At 51.0% G+C, this 17,371-nt stretch overlaps 1 protein-coding gene and 1 long non-coding RNA gene across 3 annotated transcripts in view; one reads left to right on the forward strand and one right to left on the reverse strand.

Annotated features, from left to right (window-relative positions):
* TCEA3 (transcription elongation factor A3) overlaps window positions 1-15,090 on the forward strand; it is a 38,101-nt gene extending 23,011 nt beyond the window's left edge. For both annotated transcript variants that reach the window (XM_058718674.1, XM_058718675.1), the window contains 6 exons: window positions 2,015-2,178; window positions 2,352-2,407; window positions 5,405-5,560; window positions 10,828-10,974; window positions 12,691-12,762; window positions 14,977-15,090. In XM_058718674.1, coding sequence (XP_058574657.1) covers window positions 2,015-2,178; window positions 2,352-2,407; window positions 5,405-5,560; window positions 10,828-10,974; window positions 12,691-12,762; window positions 14,977-14,985 — 604 coding nt within the window. In that variant the 3' untranslated portion in view covers window positions 14,986-15,090. The remainder of the gene's footprint in view (window positions 1-2,014; window positions 2,179-2,351; window positions 2,408-5,404; window positions 5,561-10,827; window positions 10,975-12,690; window positions 12,763-14,976) is intronic.
* On the reverse strand, window positions 3,926-10,831 carry LOC131505300 (uncharacterized). Its single transcript, XR_009258352.1, has 3 exons — window positions 10,092-10,831; window positions 8,928-8,980; window positions 3,926-5,055 (listed from the first exon to the last, which is right to left on the reverse strand). It is a non-coding gene; the product is annotated as an uncharacterized LOC131505300 (long non-coding RNA).
* Window positions 15,091-17,371: the final 2,281 nt, after the last annotated feature.

Below are 17,371 nucleotides of genomic sequence, written 5' to 3' on the forward strand. Positions count from 1 at the left end.
TGTGAGCTCATCACCTGATCCGAAGTTGGACATTTAACCAACGGAGCCACCCAGGCACCCCTCGTTTTAACCATTTTTTAAGTGTATAGTGGTATTAAGTACATTCACATTGTTGTGCAGCCATCACCAGAACATTCTCATCTTCCCAAACTGAAACTATGTTGCCATTAAACATTATCACCCCATTTCCCCCTCCTCCAGCCCCCGCATCCACCATTCCCCTTTCTGTCTCTATGCATTTAACTATTCCAGGTACTCCACGTAAGTGGAATCATACAAAATTTGTCCTTTTTTTTTTTTTTAAGATTTTATTTTTATTTGAGAGAGAGAGAGAGCATGCAAGCAAGGGAGGGGCAGAGGGCGGGGGGGGGTTGTTGGTGGGGGACAGAAGATCCAAAGCAGGCTCTGTGCTGACAGCAGTGAGCTCAGTGCGGGGCTTGAACTCACAAGCCCTGAGATCATGACTGAGCCGAAGTCAGATGCTCAACCGACTGAGCCACCCAGGCGCCCCCAATATTTTTGTCCTTTTGTATCTGGCTTATTTCACTTATAATGTCTTCCATTCATAGACACTCATCCACGTTGTACCAGGTGTTGGAATTTCATTCATCTATATGGATTCCACTCCTTTCTGTGGCTGAGTAATATTCCATTGTGTTATATACTACATTCTGCTTATCCATCCATCCGTCACTGGGCACATGGGTTGCTTCCTCCTTTGTTGGCAGCTCCTTGAGAACAGGAAGACAGGAAGCCTGTCTGAGCCATCCGGTTAGAGTGACCACTCATGATTATCAAATGTTTTCCTTTTTTTTTTTTTTTTAATTTTTTTTTTAACGTTTATTTATTTTTGAGACAGAGCATGGACGGGGGAGGGGCAGAGAGAGGGAGACACAGAACCGGAAGCAGGCTCCAGGCTCTGAGCCATCAGCCCAGAGCCCGACGCGGGGCTCGAACTCACGGACCGCGAGATCGTGACCTGAGCTGAAGTCGGATGCTTAACCGACTGAGCCACCCAGGCGCCCCAAATGTTTTCCTTTTAATGCTTATTTACTTGAGAGAAAAGAGCAAACAGGAGAGGTGCAGAGCGAGAATCTGCACTGTCAGCACAGAGCCCAACACGGGGCTCGAACTCACGACCCATGAGATCATGACCTGAGCTGAAGTTGGGCGCTAAACCGACTGAGCCACCCAGGCGCCCCCTGTATATATATTTGTGGGTTTTTAAGCCCAAACCAAAATGAGATCATTCTTAGGCAGTGAGTGAATCTTAGGAGTTAAGAGTGGAGACTTTGCAATCAGACAGACTTGGGTTCAGATCACAATGACGTAACCGGTTCCTCATCTGCAAACGAGGAAGAGAAGAGTATCCGATTCCTAGAGCTGCTGTGAAGATTAAATTAGAAAATATTCCGAAAGTTGCCTGGCACATGGTAAGGCCAGCCCTCTTCAATGGTGGTAAATTCACCATTCAAGAGGCTGCCGGCTCCTTGAGGAAGGGAGCTCTCCTAACTTGTCTGCTTTATCCAGACCTGTGGAATAAGTGTCTAGTAAGTATTTACTGGATGAGTGAGTAAATGGTTCAGTAAGAAGATAGAGCACCTCGCATGGTATCTAATGGACTGTAGTATGATTTCAAACCCTGTTATGCTTCCCTGTAACCAGCAGAGCAGAGTGGTTGGTTAGGAGCCTAGGCACCGGATTTCAACTCCGGTGGGTTTTAGTTCTGGTTCCCCCAGGTGTGTGACCAGAGTCAAATTATTTCAAATGCAACCATCCGTGCAATTCACTTTAAAGTGCATCTCGAAAATGGAGATAAGAATAGCACCAGCCTCATGGGGGTGTCGTGAGGATTAAATGAGATGATCCATGTCAAGCGCCTAAAAATAGCACCTACCTCAGAGGGCTGTCATGAGGAGTAAGGGAGATCGCCCACAGAAACATCCAGAGTGGTGCTCAGTGGATGCTTTATTCGCTTAATGTCAAAATGTCTATTACTGTTTGTCATCCTCAGATCAAACAGCAGCAAATCGAAAGCAGAGACCCCCAAAACACCCACCAGCCCCTCGACCCCCACCTTTGCCCCCTCCATCTGCCTCCTGGCACCCTGCTATCTCACAGGGGACTCGGTGCGGGACAAGTGTGTGGAGATGCTCTCAGCAGCCTTGAAGGCCGAAGGTGAGAGGGCCTGGGCCAGGGGCAGGGGAGGGAAGGGCTTCCCAAGGGCAAATGAGATGCGGTCTTTCTCAGTGCCATGGGAGTGGAACAGGATGCTACAGTCCCCTGTATGGGCAGGCTCCACTGCCAAGGTCATGTCTGGCTAATGCCTGTGCTTCCTGAATCTCTTTTAGACGATTACAAGGATTATGGAGTCAATTGTGACAAAATGGCGTCAGAAATCGAAGATCATATCCTTGAGCTGTGCCAGGGCTGTGGGTGCCCGGACGCCAGGAGCAGGTCTCCCAAGTGCAAGGGACCCAGGACAGTGAGGGGGAGGGGAAGGGCTCGGGGCCAGCCCCCTGCTCTGCCTCTGAACTGGAGTTCTTCATTCTAGCTACCATTTATTAAGTCTTGCACCTGCCAGCCTCTTGCTAAGCTGTGTATGAGCAGTACCTCGTTCAAGGCTGAGAACAATCCCGCAAGGTAGGCTCACCGATTAATCCCATTTTACAAGTGTGAGGTCACAGGCTCGGAGAGGTTAAGTCGCTTGCCAAAGCTCCTACAGCTAATAGTAGTGGTAGACTTGGGATTTGAACCCAGAAAGTGTGACTCTAGAAGCGGAGGGTTCAACTGCTGTGCTAAACAGGTCGGCTCATCATACGGCCGGGTTGCAGTGTCAAGTGTCAGAGCAGGTGGGGAGGACAGCGTTTCTCATGCTCAGCCTTCTCCCCTCTTCCGTCCTCTGAAGATAACAGCTCCCATTTTTTGTTCCCTACTATATACCAGGCACTGTGATGGGCAGTTGATACTTCCTACTCCTGCCAATTGTCACAATCTCTGTGAGGCAGGGGCTGTTGTTCCCATTTTACGGATGAGGAAACCGAGGCTCGAGAACTACTGGGTGTCACAGCTTGACTAAAAACCTTGGCCTTTGGATTCCATGTCCTGAGTTCTTTACACATGGCCCGTTCTCCCCCTTTTTGAGGGGGGTGCTGTATAGACAGAGGAGGTGACCACTGGAGGGATGTGGGCTCATTGCACCGAAAGATTGTTGTCTTGGGAAAGAAAACCCTACAATGTGCCCCAATGAATGCATGGGCTATCTTTTACTGGAGAGACAAAGCTTTGCCTATCAAAGAGGGAAGGGGACAGAATCCCCAGGGGAGAGGGGTTCTGACTGTGACTGGGCTACCTAGGGAGCTCAGTCTGTTGGGGAGGGTCCCTGGTCAGTCTGGGCTGACCATGGTCAACAAGCTTGCCTGTTGCCACTTCCTGCCTGAGTCCTACCTTTATATGCTCTGACATATTTTCTGGGAGTTCCCCTCCACCATCATTTAATTATGAACGGGCATGTCCCGAGCTGTCCAGCACCTCACCAGATACGTTGTCATAAATCCCAGTTGATCCAGGAGCATAGAGCACCAGGTGTCAGAACTCTGAGCTTTGTCTTTGTTTCCTCCAGACGGTTGTCCCTTCAGACAGGTCCCTTCTACCTTCAGGCTCAGTTTGAAACAAAGGTGGGTTGGGGCACCTGGGTGACTCAGCCGGTTAAGCGGCCGACTTCAGCTCAGGTCGTGATTTCGAGGTCCGTGAGTTCGAGCCCCGCGTCGGGCTCTGTGCTGACGGCTCAAAGCCTGGACCCGCTTCGGATTCTGTGTCTCCCCCTCTCTCTGCCCCTCCCCCACTCATGCTCTGTCTCTCTCTTTCTCAATAATAAATAAACGTCAAAAAATTAAAAAAAAAAAAAGAAGAAGAAGATGGGAGGTAAGGAGGAGGATAAGTTCGGGGGCTTGAATGCTCTGTGTCCTAAAAAGGTCTGTTCTCTTTGGAGTGACCTTGCACTGACACGGCAGTGTAGGGCCGTGCTCCTCTGAAGGGGTCATTGACCCCCGGGCCCGTGCTCCACCTCATCCTGCTGCCCTGTGATCTCAGGAAACGGAGACGGAGTCAGGGAGAGGCTGATGACAGTGATGCCGGCCCTCCTGTCCCCCCCCATATCAAGCAGATACACACCTCCAGGAATCCCAAACGCACATTTTTAAACAAATCTTTCGACTTTCAAATGCATTGTGGCACGTTCTTTCTTTTCAGGCTGTTACTGTACAAACAGCATGAACACAGCAGGAACAGGAAAAAATAGATAACAGCACCTTTCCTCCCACTGCTTGTAGCAAGGCAGCCGTTTGCATGTGTCCGTAGTCCCCACAGTCTCTTTCTCGTATGTGGCTCTTCCCAGCAGAGGGCTTGCCTTCCTGACTCTGCTTGGCGTGGGAGACGGAGAACACGCGGCTGTGCTCCCTGCGCTCCTCCAGAGGATGGAGAAGGGAGGAGGGGGTGGGCGGCCTGTCTGGGAGGCAGCATCTGGACAGAGAACTCACCGTGGTCGGTGGTCAGGGGCGACTTCCTGCTGAGTGAGTGGAGAGAGCATTACCGTCAGGAGGGGGTCTGGCTTCCAGCCCTGTCTCTGCCGGGAATTTGCCACGTGACCTTGAGCAAGGGCCCACATCCTTTCTAAGCCTTTAGCTTCCTTATCTGTTCATGAGAGAAGTAACTCTGACCAGCAATTCCCAAAGTGGGTCCCATGGCATGGGGGTCGGTATTCCTAGAAAGAAAGGGGGAAGCGGGGAGGTGTCTCTATCCTGTAATATGTTGGAAACACCAAGTTAAACACAATGATGTGTTTATTGCAATACCTCTTAGAGCCTTCAACCTGTGCCTCCCAATCTTACGTTTTCCTCCGGTAGCCGGACTCATAACGTCCAGAGGCCCTTCGAAACTGGGGGATATCTTTATCAGTGTCCTCATCTTCACAGCCCCTTCGTGTTGAGCACTTGATGTCCCAGACACCAGGCTGGTGCATCACGCGGTACGGCTTGCTGAATGCTCGGCACAGCCCTGTATTTTATAAATTAGGAAACAGAGACACAAAGAAGTCACGTGACTCACCTGAGTCACACAAAAGGCTCGACAAACGCAGGATGCCCATCCCTGGGGTCCTGACACCACAGTGCTTGCTGTGGCCTGATCTCACCAGAGAGACCGTCTCTCGTTCGGGATGCGTAGCTGACCCCAAATGCCCTGAGCGAGATCTCCACTGTGGGAGTCAGAGGCCACACGGGTGCCCAACCCCTGTACTAGTCCAAGGAGAGGAACCGATGGTCCTGGGGCTCCTCGGGCTTTGGGGAGTGGCTTCCCAACCTTCTGTGCCCCTCCACGAGTGGCTCGCTGGCCCTTGACTGTGTCACATATCTACCAGGAGCTCAAGAGCACGGACATGAAGTACCGGAACCGGGTGCGCAGCCGGATCAGCAACCTCAAGGACCCCAGGAACCCCAGCCTGAGGAGGAATGTGCTCAGCGGGGCCATCTCTGCTGGGCTCATTGCCAAGATGACGGCAGAGGTGAGAGTGGGGCTGGGGCCTCTGCATGGTGGGGCAGGAGGCCAGGCCCCGCCGGCTTGGCCCTGAGAGGCAGCGGCTTGTGACTCAGTGGAGATGAGCCGGGGGGCTTTTTCAGCCAGACCACTGCAGACTCCCCTTCCCTCCAGGCTTCTGGGCCGTCAGGATAGCGAACACAGCTCATATGAATTAAGCACTGCGCTCAGTGCTTTGGGCTCATCGGCTGATTGTATCTTCACACTAGGTAGAAGTTGTTTATTGTCCTCATTTTACAGAGGAGGACACGGAGGCTCCGAGGAGTTCGCTGAGTTGGCCATGCACACGGCTAGAACATGTCAAAGCCAGGGGCACCTGACTGTCTCTGTCGGTAGAGCAAGCGACTCTTGATCTCAGGGTTGTGAGTTCGAGCTCCGCGTTGGGCGTAGGGTTTTCTTTGAAAAAAATTTAAATCTTTAAGAAAAAGAAAATGTCCAAGCTACCTGGCCCCAGAGCACCCACTCTTTACTGCTTTTTTTTTTTTTTTTTTTTTAACATTTTTTATTTATTTTTGGGACAGAGAGAGACAGAGCATGAACGGGGGAGGGGCAGAGAGAGAGGGAGACACAGAATCGGAAACAGGCTCCAGGCTCCGAGCCATCAGCCCAGAGCCTGACGCGGGGCTCGAACTCACGGACCGCGAGATCGTGACCTGGCTGAAGTCGGACGCTTAACCGACTGCGCCACCCAGGCGCCCCTACTGCTTTTTTATCTACCTCCTTCTCCTGCCTCGTTCAGTTCTATATCCCATTATGCAGCTCTGGGCGCAAGCCAGAATAGCGGTCCCTATCTCCATGGAGCACAGCCCTAGGTGGGGAGACAGACGTATTTTCAAATTTATGCATACAGAGGTGGTAAGAGCCGCGATAGAGCCACCAGGGGAACTTACAGGAGGGAAGGATTGACCCAGCTTAAAGGGGTCATTAAGGGAAGGAAAAGGAAACAAGCCTGTTCGAGGAAGTCTGTGCAGTGTTTAGCAGCTTCAGAACTGTGCCCAAGTGCATGAGTTTGAGTTCTGCTTCTCTCACTTAGCTGGGTGGTCTTAGACAAGCTACTTAACCCCTCTGTGCCTCAGTTTTCTCATCTGCGAAACCGGAATAATAAGAAGAACCGCTATCTCAGGAAGGATTGAGGAATTAATATATGTGAAGTGTTCAAGTTAATATGTGTAGAGTGCTTCCCAGAATTTGTATACGATAAGCTCATTCACCGACCATTTCGTGTAACCCCCAGCACCATGCTGTGGAAGAGGAAATATTATGCCCACTTTATCGCTGAGAAAACTGAGGCCACACACAACTAGTAAGTGACAGATGAGAGTTTGAGCCCAGATCTGTTTATTTCAGAGCCCACGCCTTGGAAACACCTTTTGTACACCCTTAGGTATGAGCAGCTCCCTGTTGCCAGAGTTGATAGAGGGGGTTTCCCACAAGCACTCGGATTGCACTGCTGAAGCACCTCTCAATCCAAGTGGCCTAGACAAGGGGAGGGGAAATGCACTGGGATCCTGGCGTTCCGGGTGTGCCTCAGGATGTCTGGGAACCCTCTGAAACTGGTGGCAAGGGTGTGCCTCTGTGTGTGTGCGAAATGTAGTGGGCGCGTGTACATTTTTCTGTTCGTTGGTTTCCTCAAATATCTCAAATAAGAGAGGGCCCTGGTTTTACGATAAAATGGGGAGCTTGGCACAGGTAGACCAGGATTATCTTTCTGCTTAATTCAAAATATCTGATCTTTTTTTTTTAAATTTTTTTTAACGTTTATTTATTTTTGAGACAGAGAGAGACAGAGCATGAACGGGGGAGGGTCAGAGAAAGAGGGAGACACAGAATCGGAAGCAGCCTCCAGGCTCTGAGCCATCAGCACAGAGCCCGACGCGGGGCTCGAACTCATGGACCGTGAGATCGCGACCTGACCCGAAGTCGGCCGCTTAACCGACTGAGCCACCCAGGCGCCCCCAAAATATCTGATCTTTTTAGGCAAACAGCAACACATGCCCAGAGTTACTGGGTTCGCAACTTGGCTTTACGGTGTATTCTCTTTCCTTGAGAGGAGGAGCTGGGACTTTTCGTGAAAGCCGAGCCTTGTGTTTCCTCCTCCCTGGCCCTCACTCTATGCCTCTGGGGTCCCTCTACTTCTTTGTGTACGCATTGTAGGAATGCTATCAAGAGACTCTTCTGGGCAATCCAAGGCATTGGGAAATCAGGCCCAGGAGAACCAAGAGCAAGGTGTAGACACAGGTTTGAGCCAAACCCAGCAAGATCGCAGAAGCTAGAGGTCAGAATGGAGCTGTGTCTGGGTTAAGGCCAAGGCAGGCTCCAGAAGTCCCAGCACAGCAACTGACCGAGCCAGACATGTGGATGGTCTAGCCCCACCCAAGGACTGTTCATTAGAACAGAGCGAGAGAATCAGGTGGTCAACCCAGGCCCAAGAAGAGGCTGACCAGACCAAGAGGAGCAAGCCAAGAACTTAGCAGGCCCTCCACAGGGCCAGCCACCAAGGACCCTGTACCCTGCCAGTAACCCAAGTGCTGAATCAGAGGAGACCTTCATCTTGGGGTCATCTTTTGCCCCAGGCAGGAAGTTTCTATAAGAAATAGAAGACCAAAATTTAAAAAAAAAAAAAAAAAAAAAAAAAAAAAAAGAAATAGAAGACCAGGGGCGCCTGGGTGGCGCAGTCGGTTAAGCGGCCGACTTCAGCCAGGTCACGATCTCGCGGTCCGTGAGTTCGAGTCCCGCGTCAGGCTCTGGGCCGATGGCTCGGAGCCTGGAGCCTGTTTCCGATTCTGTGTCTCCCTCTCTCTCTGCCCCTCCCCCGTTCATGCTCTGTCTCTCTCTGTCCCAAAAATAAATAAAAAACGTTGAAAAAAAATTTTTTTTAAATAAAAAATAAAAAAAAAAGAAATAGAAGACCATTTTTGCTCCAATAAGAAAAATAATGGTTCCGGGTTGGGCTATCCGTTGTGCTGTGGCTCAGGGGACAGGGAGTTGCCATCAGAAAGAGCCTGGGACAGCGGATGCCTGCTGCACGGGTGTCCCTCACTGCATCCTGTGTCTCCCTGATTCTTCCTCATTCTTCCTTTTCTCTTCTCCCCTCTACCCAGACACATTACAGAATGGGGTCAATTCTGAGATGTTCTTTAGAGCTGGTGAGTGGATCTACTGTCAGCACCATGAGGAGACGGGTTTTGTCTGTTCTCTGCTCAGCCGGCACTGAGACCCATGCCTGACCCGTCCTAGCTGCGCCACACGTTGGGTTCATATTCGGGGTCCTCCTCTAACGATGCATACACGCGAGGATCAGTGTCCTCTCCCACCGTACTTTCCTCATTTCCTACCTTATTTTCCATAGCGCTGTACTTCCTCCCTGTGGCCTTGACGTTGCCTCCTCCTAGGCGAGGCAGGGCAGAGATAGGCCAATGGACTGGTGAGTGGGTATTTCTCTGTTCTCTCTCACACAAGACCCTCTTTCCACAGTCCGCCCCCCAGCCACATCTGCCACACTCCTCACCTTGAACACACCCCAGACACCCTTCCCCAGATGTGTTATTCTGGTCTGATCTTTTGCATCTGCTGTTCTCTTTCTCTATAGCTGCCATCTCCCTTGGGTACTCCTGCTTATCTTTCAAGACCGGTTAAGGTGTCTTCTTTAGTGAGCCTCCCCTGCCCCCAAGCAGTCAGCCACCGTACTCTGGGCTTCCCCCACCGTGCCCTCCCCCCCCCCCCTACTTTGTATACCTTGGCTTTAAGTACTTCATATGCTGTCCTATAATCCTGTCTAAACACTTGGCTACACTACCAGATTAGCATTGCCTGGGGACAGGAACCAGACCTTGGTATCTGAATCCTTAGGGCTCAGGGGCAGTGGTCTGCTGGGGCCAGCGTTTATCAGCTCAAGAGAGGTGATTATGCGTAGCTATTCCCAGCTCTGCGCTCAGTCACATGCATTAGCAGCTACAAATCGGCCATGGTAGGAGTATTTACACGATGGAAATTGGTCACCCCTCTGGCTAAGGCCCGTTCATGAACACACAAAATGCAGCTAAAGGCATTCAATAAATTGACATCCAATACATTTTGAATGAATGCATGCATTGAGCTCTGGATGTCCCTCCAAATTAAAGTCAGCTGCTTTTTGCTTGTATTGCCCCAGGTTGACTTGTTTTCCTGTATACCCCTGCCAATGGTTAGGACCTGGTTCTTGAACTTAATACAGTAGGACTTAAACATCTGCACCCACCGGAATAACTTGAGGGCACTAGTCAAATTCCCAGGCCCGCCCTTAGAATTTTGGATTCATAGGAATGTGCATTTCATCAGGAGGCCCAAGTGGTGATAACTCCGTGGTTGGCACACCAAAATCACTTGACCTTTGTGCCAGCTCTGTTTTCCGTGGTTTAAGGAGTCAGGATAGACAGCAACAATGACAATGTTTAGCCAGTGCCAAGGCCTCATTTTAACGTTAGCTCCGGCTGCCCTCCCTCCCCCCAAACCAAACTTACCTAGAGCTCTCTCCAGTTTGAGTGGAGGAGTCAGAATGGCCAGGCAGGTGGATCAAGGCAGGATAATGCAAACACTGAGTGTCTGCAGTAAGCTGATGGGAGACAGGAGACTCTGTTCTATGGGAGCTTAAAGACAAAGATGTTCTGTGATGCAGGTGAGCAGTTAAGCTCGTGCACCCAGGAGCTTCAGGTCCCACTTGGGTCAGGGTAGCAGCAGCAAGTCATGGATAGTTGAGGTCAAGGTCCCCAGCAGGCAGAATGGACTAGGCAGTGATCACAGTTTGGATCAAGGGCCCTGGGTCAAGTCCAAACTGGAAGGATAAGGGGAACATGACAGATCAGGTGGTCACGGTCCAGCCAGTTCAAGCAGGAAGGTTTAGGCAGGTACCCGAGGTCCTGGCCGGCAGGGCGAGCACCAGATCTGAGGAAATGTATACAAGATGTTGACCCCGGGCTGGAAGCTATTTGCCTTCTGCTCTCCGGCACGCGCCCTACCGCTCGTGGCCTGCTCAGAGTCTGCCTGCAGTTTTGCCCGTCCACCCGAAGCACAATGGGGGCTCTTTGGGAATGGCCTTTCCTCAGCTGGGCCAAGGCCAGGACTCCAGGCCTCCCTCCAGCTCCTTGTCCTCAAGCCAGCATGTTCCCCTCTCCTCTGTTCGGGCTCCCTAGAAACTGGATGGGGGGGCAGGGCTCCTGGAACTCTTTATCCCTGAAGGGCAGACTCATTTCTTTCCAGGAAATGGCCAGTGATGAGCTGAGGGAACTGAGGAATGCCATGACCCAGGAGGCTATCCGTGAGCACCAGATGGCCAAGACTGGCGGCACCACCACTGACCTCTTCCAGTGCGGCAAGTGCAAGAAGAAGAATTGTACCTACAACCAGGTGCGGGAGAGGAGAGGCTGTGGGGGCACAGGGAGGGGGGGTTGGGGGGCGGAGCCAGAGGGAGCCTCGGGGAGAGCCCGGGGGAGAAAGGGCTAACAGCCCAGGCTGCAGAGAGAAGGGCACCTCTCAGTACATCAACATGATGCGCCGTGGCTTCTAGAAAATGTTCTGCTGCACGTAGACTCACCTGGATGCGTGTTTACGAGGCTCTGGCCTGCCCTGAAGCCAGAAGAGGAGGAAGCAGACTCACCAGGCGTAGACTCGTGTAGAGTCCCAGATGGGATGGTTGGAAAGAAACTGAGCAATAGAAAACTTAGCTCCCTCTTTATACATGGGGAAACTGAGGCCCGACAGGGGTCAAGCTCCGCAGCTCTGTCCAAGATGGCCAACATGGTCCTAAGTGGCAGAGATGCTGTTAAACCCAGATCCAGACTTTTCTGCCTTCGATACGGCCAACTTGGCCAGTAAAGCTTAAGGGATTCGGCCCCAAGCCCTGAGGGTGAAGACCCCTATCCTGGCACAGGGAATTTAGAAGGCTGGGGAACCCCCTTCTCTGAAAGACTTAATGCCCGAAAACTGCCTTCCGTTTCTGGGTTGTACGTGTTATGTTCTTGGGACACCAATGTTCCTGGATTCTAACTTGTACCTAGTCACGTTAGAACTCCACTCATCCCTCCGTCTGCCGGACATGCCAAGATTTAGCAAGAACGCCTTGCCCGCGGGAATCTTTGGCTGCAGCAGAAATACAGCCGGCCTTGCCATTCGGGAGAAGTCTCTCAAAGAATTCCCGTTCAGGAATTCGGAGGTGTTTTTGTAAGCCTCCTGCTTCCTTCCAAGCACATTTCCACGCGGAGTGATGTGCTTCCTGTGGAGTGATTACCTCCCTACCAGAAAGAAGTAAACGGCCCGTCAGCAGAGCTCTCCCTGCACAGAGAAACCCCAGTGTTACCCTCCTTCAGGTGTTACCGCTCTCTAGCAACGAGGCTGGGCGAAGCCGGGTCCTCCTGGCCCGCTGCTGGGCTCCCTCGTGAGCCGGGCAACCACCTCCCACCGCACAGACTCCCAGCTCACATCACATTCACAGGCGAGTGTTGGCAGAGGGGCATGTCGTGGTCATCCAGGGTCAGCTGTAGAAAATCAGAACAGCAATTGTTAAATCTGGAAATTCAACGGGTTTGCTGAGAAGCCCGGTGCCTGCATCTGCATGGTTTGGGTAAGGGGATGAGAAACTAGAAAACATGGTATTAACTAGTCCCCGTGATCCAATGATCTTCAAATTCCTGTTCCTCTCCGGGCCTCAGTTCTTGCAACTCTAAAATGAGGAACGAACTCGATGGTCTTTAAGGGTGCTCCCAGCTCACTCAAGTTCTGATCAGTGGAGCACAGCCACGAGGGTGTGTCCAGAGGTGAGTCAGGGAATCATTCCTGTAGGAGCTGGGCCTTGAGGCAAGAGAAGAGAGATCAGTTCAGAAGGATCGAGGCCAAAAGTGAAAGTGCAGAGGGCTGGGTGAGCCAGAGAGGCACTAGAGGTGAACTGATGGACCTGAGAGAGGAGAGACAAGGATATGCTGCTCTCAGTGATGAGGGAATTGCCAAAGTGGGGCGGGAATAACAGTGCCGAGCTCTGGGATTTGGGCCTTCTGCTACAGACAGTGGGAGCTACGGCAGGTCCTAGAGCACAGGAGTGAATTCCTGAGCGGCCCTGTTCTCTCTCAGGTGCAGACACGCAGTGCTGATGAGCCCATGACTACCTTTGTCTTATGCAATGAATGTGGCAATCGCTGGAAGGTCTGTATGTCTGTAACTTTCTCCCTCCCCTGTCGTCCACAGCTGCTGCCCCACATAAGGAGTAGTATACCCACAGCCAAGGAGGGGAGCTTCCCAGCCTGCAGAGCTGGAGATAGTGGCGGGTGGTTGCTGGGGAGGCGGGGAGAGAGTGCATGTGCATGTTTTTGTTGGGGAAGCCACCCGGCTGGGGTGGGAGCAGCCGCCCACATTTTATCACAGGATGGGCAAGTCTGTCATTTGAGCACAGATGCAATCAGCCTCCTGAGATCCACAGAGGGGAGGAAAAACAATAGCACTCTGCATTTGGGCCACACCTCTTTGCAGAGTTCTTTCGCAGATGCACTTTCCTTTGAACCCTGCCCAGCACAGCCAGGGGTGAGCGCAAGGCTGAGCCCTGTCAGGGGGCGTTGCCACCAAGCGCTCCCAGGTCATCTTCCCTTCATAAGGCAGCCCTGGAAAAGCCCTAAATTACCCAAGACTGTAATCTGGGCTGCTCCGGCCCCTGCAAAGGCAGAGGTTTTGTTTTAGGGCATGGGAACCAAGCACACACTCCTACCAGAGTGCTCCTTCCTGCCACGTCTTCTGAAAAGACTCAGTGTGGTCATGTGATTCATGTCAGTTTCCAGTACCGTCTGACTTGCACGTGCACTGTGTGCAGCCTGGGCGACCAGGCAGGCTGCAGGTGCCCCGAAAGTTCTCAGGTACTTGGCAAGGAGCCCAAGACTGACCGGGAGTCGGGAGCCCTGGTTTTAGGTCCCCCTCTGCCCTACCCACTGTGTGGCCCTGAGCATGCCATGCACCTCCCTGAGCAAAAGGGTGATGGTGATGCGTTTCTCCCATGGTCGATGCGAAGATCATCACGTATGCATACACACTTTGCGAACAACTATGAGAAATATTCCTTTCACTCTCAGGCGAGGAAATTGAGCCACTGAAAAATACTTAGCGAGCATAAAGCCGGCACAGTTTGGAGCACTGAAAGACAGTACTCCAAATTCCTGATCGATTGAGTTTTCTGCAACCTTACTAAAGGCCTTGATAGCCCTGGAGCCTCATTAGAACCGCTGTTGTTTTTTAAGGTGAAAGTCAGATGATTATGTATTTTTCCTTTATTCACTTATTGAGCACTTAGGGATGGGACCAGTGTAGTGGCCTTGGGGTTTAGAGCATGGGCTTTGATATCAGTTTCGGATTCTAGGTTTATCACTTACAAAGCGACTTTGCTGAGTGACCTGAACTTGCCAGGCCTGAATTTCGTCATTTATAAAATGCGGGTGTTAATATCTAGTCCACAGAGCTGTTTTGAGGATTAGAGAAGGTAATACAAATACAACATTAACAGGGCTTCTGATAGCACGTATGGTATCTTTGTCAAATCGGAAAAGGGTCTCCCTGCCTCCAAGTGAACCCAGCCTTGCACCAGGATACAGCACTAGGCAGACGGGGCAGAAGCTAAGTTTCAGCCCCAATTTGCCCTGTGGCCCGGCTCTCTTGTGCAGTGAACAACCTGTACAACTATACCAGAAAAAAAAAAAAAAAAAGCCCTGAGCACATATGTGCTGACACATAGAAACCACCACTCTTATTACAGTCCGTTTGTTACCTACTGGTATTATGGGAGTTTGAGTAAGTCACTTAACCTGTCTGAATTGCTCCTTTACCTACAAAAATGGGAGTGATATATAGTGTCTACCTCACACAGTGATGGTCAGGATGTAATGTTGCCTATCCCAGAGGAAGTGCTCAACAAATGGTAGCTCTTGTAATTTTTACAAGAAAAGGGAAAAGGACATTCTGCATGCTGTGAATCCAGCTCCCCGCCCTCATCTCTTAGTTGGAGAGGCAGGGCTCACTAGAGGTAGTAGCTACGTGACTTCTGATTTTCAGGTAGTGTCCATTGCCATGTGGGAGGCTTAATAGTAATCACAGCGATGTTTTTGACCATGAATTAAAAGCCCACCACATACCTGACATCAGATTTTCACTCATTTATCACCTGCTATCTTCTTGCATTGGCCAGCGCTCTGATCCCATTTTACAGATGAGTGATTTGTGCAAGGCCACACAGCTAATAACGGCAGAGCTGGGATTTGGATTCTGGTCTGTGTGGCCCCAGATACTACCTTCTTTTTCATGTCCCCTCCGTCTGCCCCCTGGCCTCCTTGGGTGACACAGGGAAAGCTCTAAAACGTTACTGCCTTTTTGATTTTGTAGTTCTGCTGATGGAACCGCCAGCCAGGATTTCAGTGAACAAGGTGAGGAAGAACAAAGAGAAAGCACTAAGCCAATCTAGCTGGAGAAAAAAATAAAAATTAAGATGAAGAAAAATGCTGAACTCTGAATGGGGTCTTAGGGATCAGAGGGAGAAGTCTTTTGCATGTTAATAATCAGTTATTAATATACGCTAATGGGGTAGCATAATTGGGATGCGACGCTAAGAGTCTGTGTTGACAAACCTCTTGCAGGAGCTTAGAGGCTTCATGCCCGAGGTGTCCTGCCTTAGAATGTGGGCTGGCAGTCCTTTGCTTTGAGGCGCCTCCCTCACATCCCAACCTCTCAGCTTTTTCCAAATTGAAAAATACCAACCGGACACAAATCTTACCACCCCCCCCAACCCCCCAGAGTCACACGTGCAGAACAGCACGCACACAGTTTGGCGTAGGCAGATGGGACTCCCGTGCCGTGTAGAAAGATTTTTACTTCTCATCTCTTCCCAGACTCTCTGCGATGCCCTGTTTATGCTGGCTTTGGGCACCTTTAAGGACTCCAGACCCAGTCCCTCTAGGCAGGGAGCAGATCATCTTGAGCTCAGGCTTTCTGAGCGAAAGGTACAGCAATGCCTTTGAGTTCTGCGGTCCCTGGGAGATCCGGAGGCTTGGAGCCTGCCCGGGCCCTGGCAATGCACTCTTCACAGCTTACAGGGCACAAGGCACCTTGGAGTGCTCCTCCTGCAATGATACTGGCTTGCATTTTATGCTGATAAGAACTTTAGGCAAAGCTGGAACCTTCTGGAAGAGTCTTGTGAGCAGGTCTGGTGAGCACGTCCAGGGTCTCAGGCTCTGGCTATCTCTGGCCTTCTGACAGCCCCAGGCTGAGCCTCCTAGACCCTGTGTTTCCTCAAATAGCCAAAGTACAGGGGTCTGTGAATTCATGAGAGCTTGGGAAGGTCACTTAGCCTCTCTGGGCCTCTTTCTTACCTGTAAAAGTAGGAGTGGCATGAGTGCCTACTTCACAGGGTCATTGTGCAGAGGCCACTGGTTTCCATCCGCCTGGGTTCACTGTTAGAGCAGCTGTTGGGAGTAACTTCAGCCCAAGCTCCTTATATGCCCTGGCATCATCCGGGGATTGGTCATTGCCTTCCTCCTTCCATCCATCAAGCGCCTCCTTGTATAGACGAACCCTGTAAATAAACCGTGCGTGGAAATCTGCCCCCATCTTCAGCTTTGCAACAGTCAGATTTGGGGTAGGTCCTTTGGAGGGACTGAAAGTCTTCCCACGGAAGATAAAAGACAGAGCTTGTAAGTGGCAGAACCAGGACTGAAACCCTGGTCTTCTGCTTCCTGTCACTGTGCTCAATGCTATGAAAGCCCCAGAGTCCTACACAGTGCTCAGCCCCTACCTCCCAGGAATTCCAGGCCTGGCAGGGAAAGAAACCATAAGCAGTCTTCCATGCCCGACAGGATGTGATAAGAGCTGTACCTGAGGGAGGCATATTACCCATGGAAGTTTGGGCCGGTGTTGCCTCCAGAGCCAGGTGCTTCTGAAAGTTCAGTGTGGATGGGAACCCCCTGGGGATCATGTTAAAAATGCAGATTCTGATTCAGTAGGTCTGGGGGGAGGGTGAGGTTTTTTATTTATTTATTTATTTTTTTTTTTAGTTAAAAAATTTTAAAAACGTTTATTGTTGAGGGAGAGAGAGAGAGAGACAGAGCGTGAGCGGGGGAGGGGCAGAGAGAGAGGGAGACGCAGAAACCGAAAAGGGCTCCAGGCTCCGAGCTGTCAGCACAGAGCCCGACGCGGGGCACGAACTCGCGAACCACAAGATCATGGCCTGAGCCGAAGTCGGATGCTCAACCGACTGAGCCCCCCCGGCGCCCCCAGATTTTTCATTTCTAACAACGTCCCGGGTGATGTTGTTGCTGCTGGTCTGTAGAACACACTTTGAGTAGTAAAGGTTTAGATATCCAGATTTTTCTTTGCATGATCTAATCCTCCATCCAAATGCCTAGAAACCAGAAGCAACAATTATCAATACATTCAGGTTAATAAATGTTACTTTGGGCTGTTTAAAGTGGCACTGGGGGGGGGGGGTGGTTTTCAGTAGTCACGGTGTCCGTATCCATTGTGCTCCCAGTGTCCCAGGGAGTTACAGCACAGGAAAAATACAAAAAACCGAATCTCCACCCTCAATGACCTTACTGTTTACAAAGGAGATGAATCAGATTAAACAGCAAAAAAACAAGTCAGCTCCAGACTGCACATCTATACAGTACACATCTACATTCACAAAAGGGCCCAGAAAAGCATGAATAGGCCTCAGACTGTGTTCATCAGCAGACATCAATACCCTCCCAACTGGTCTTCCTGTGTCTGCTCTGGACTCGCTCCA

Source organism: Neofelis nebulosa, chromosome 2 (genome assembly GCF_028018385.1).
Source record: "Neofelis nebulosa isolate mNeoNeb1 chromosome 2, mNeoNeb1.pri, whole genome shotgun sequence".
Taxonomy (NCBI): domain Eukaryota; kingdom Metazoa; phylum Chordata; class Mammalia; order Carnivora; family Felidae; genus Neofelis; species Neofelis nebulosa.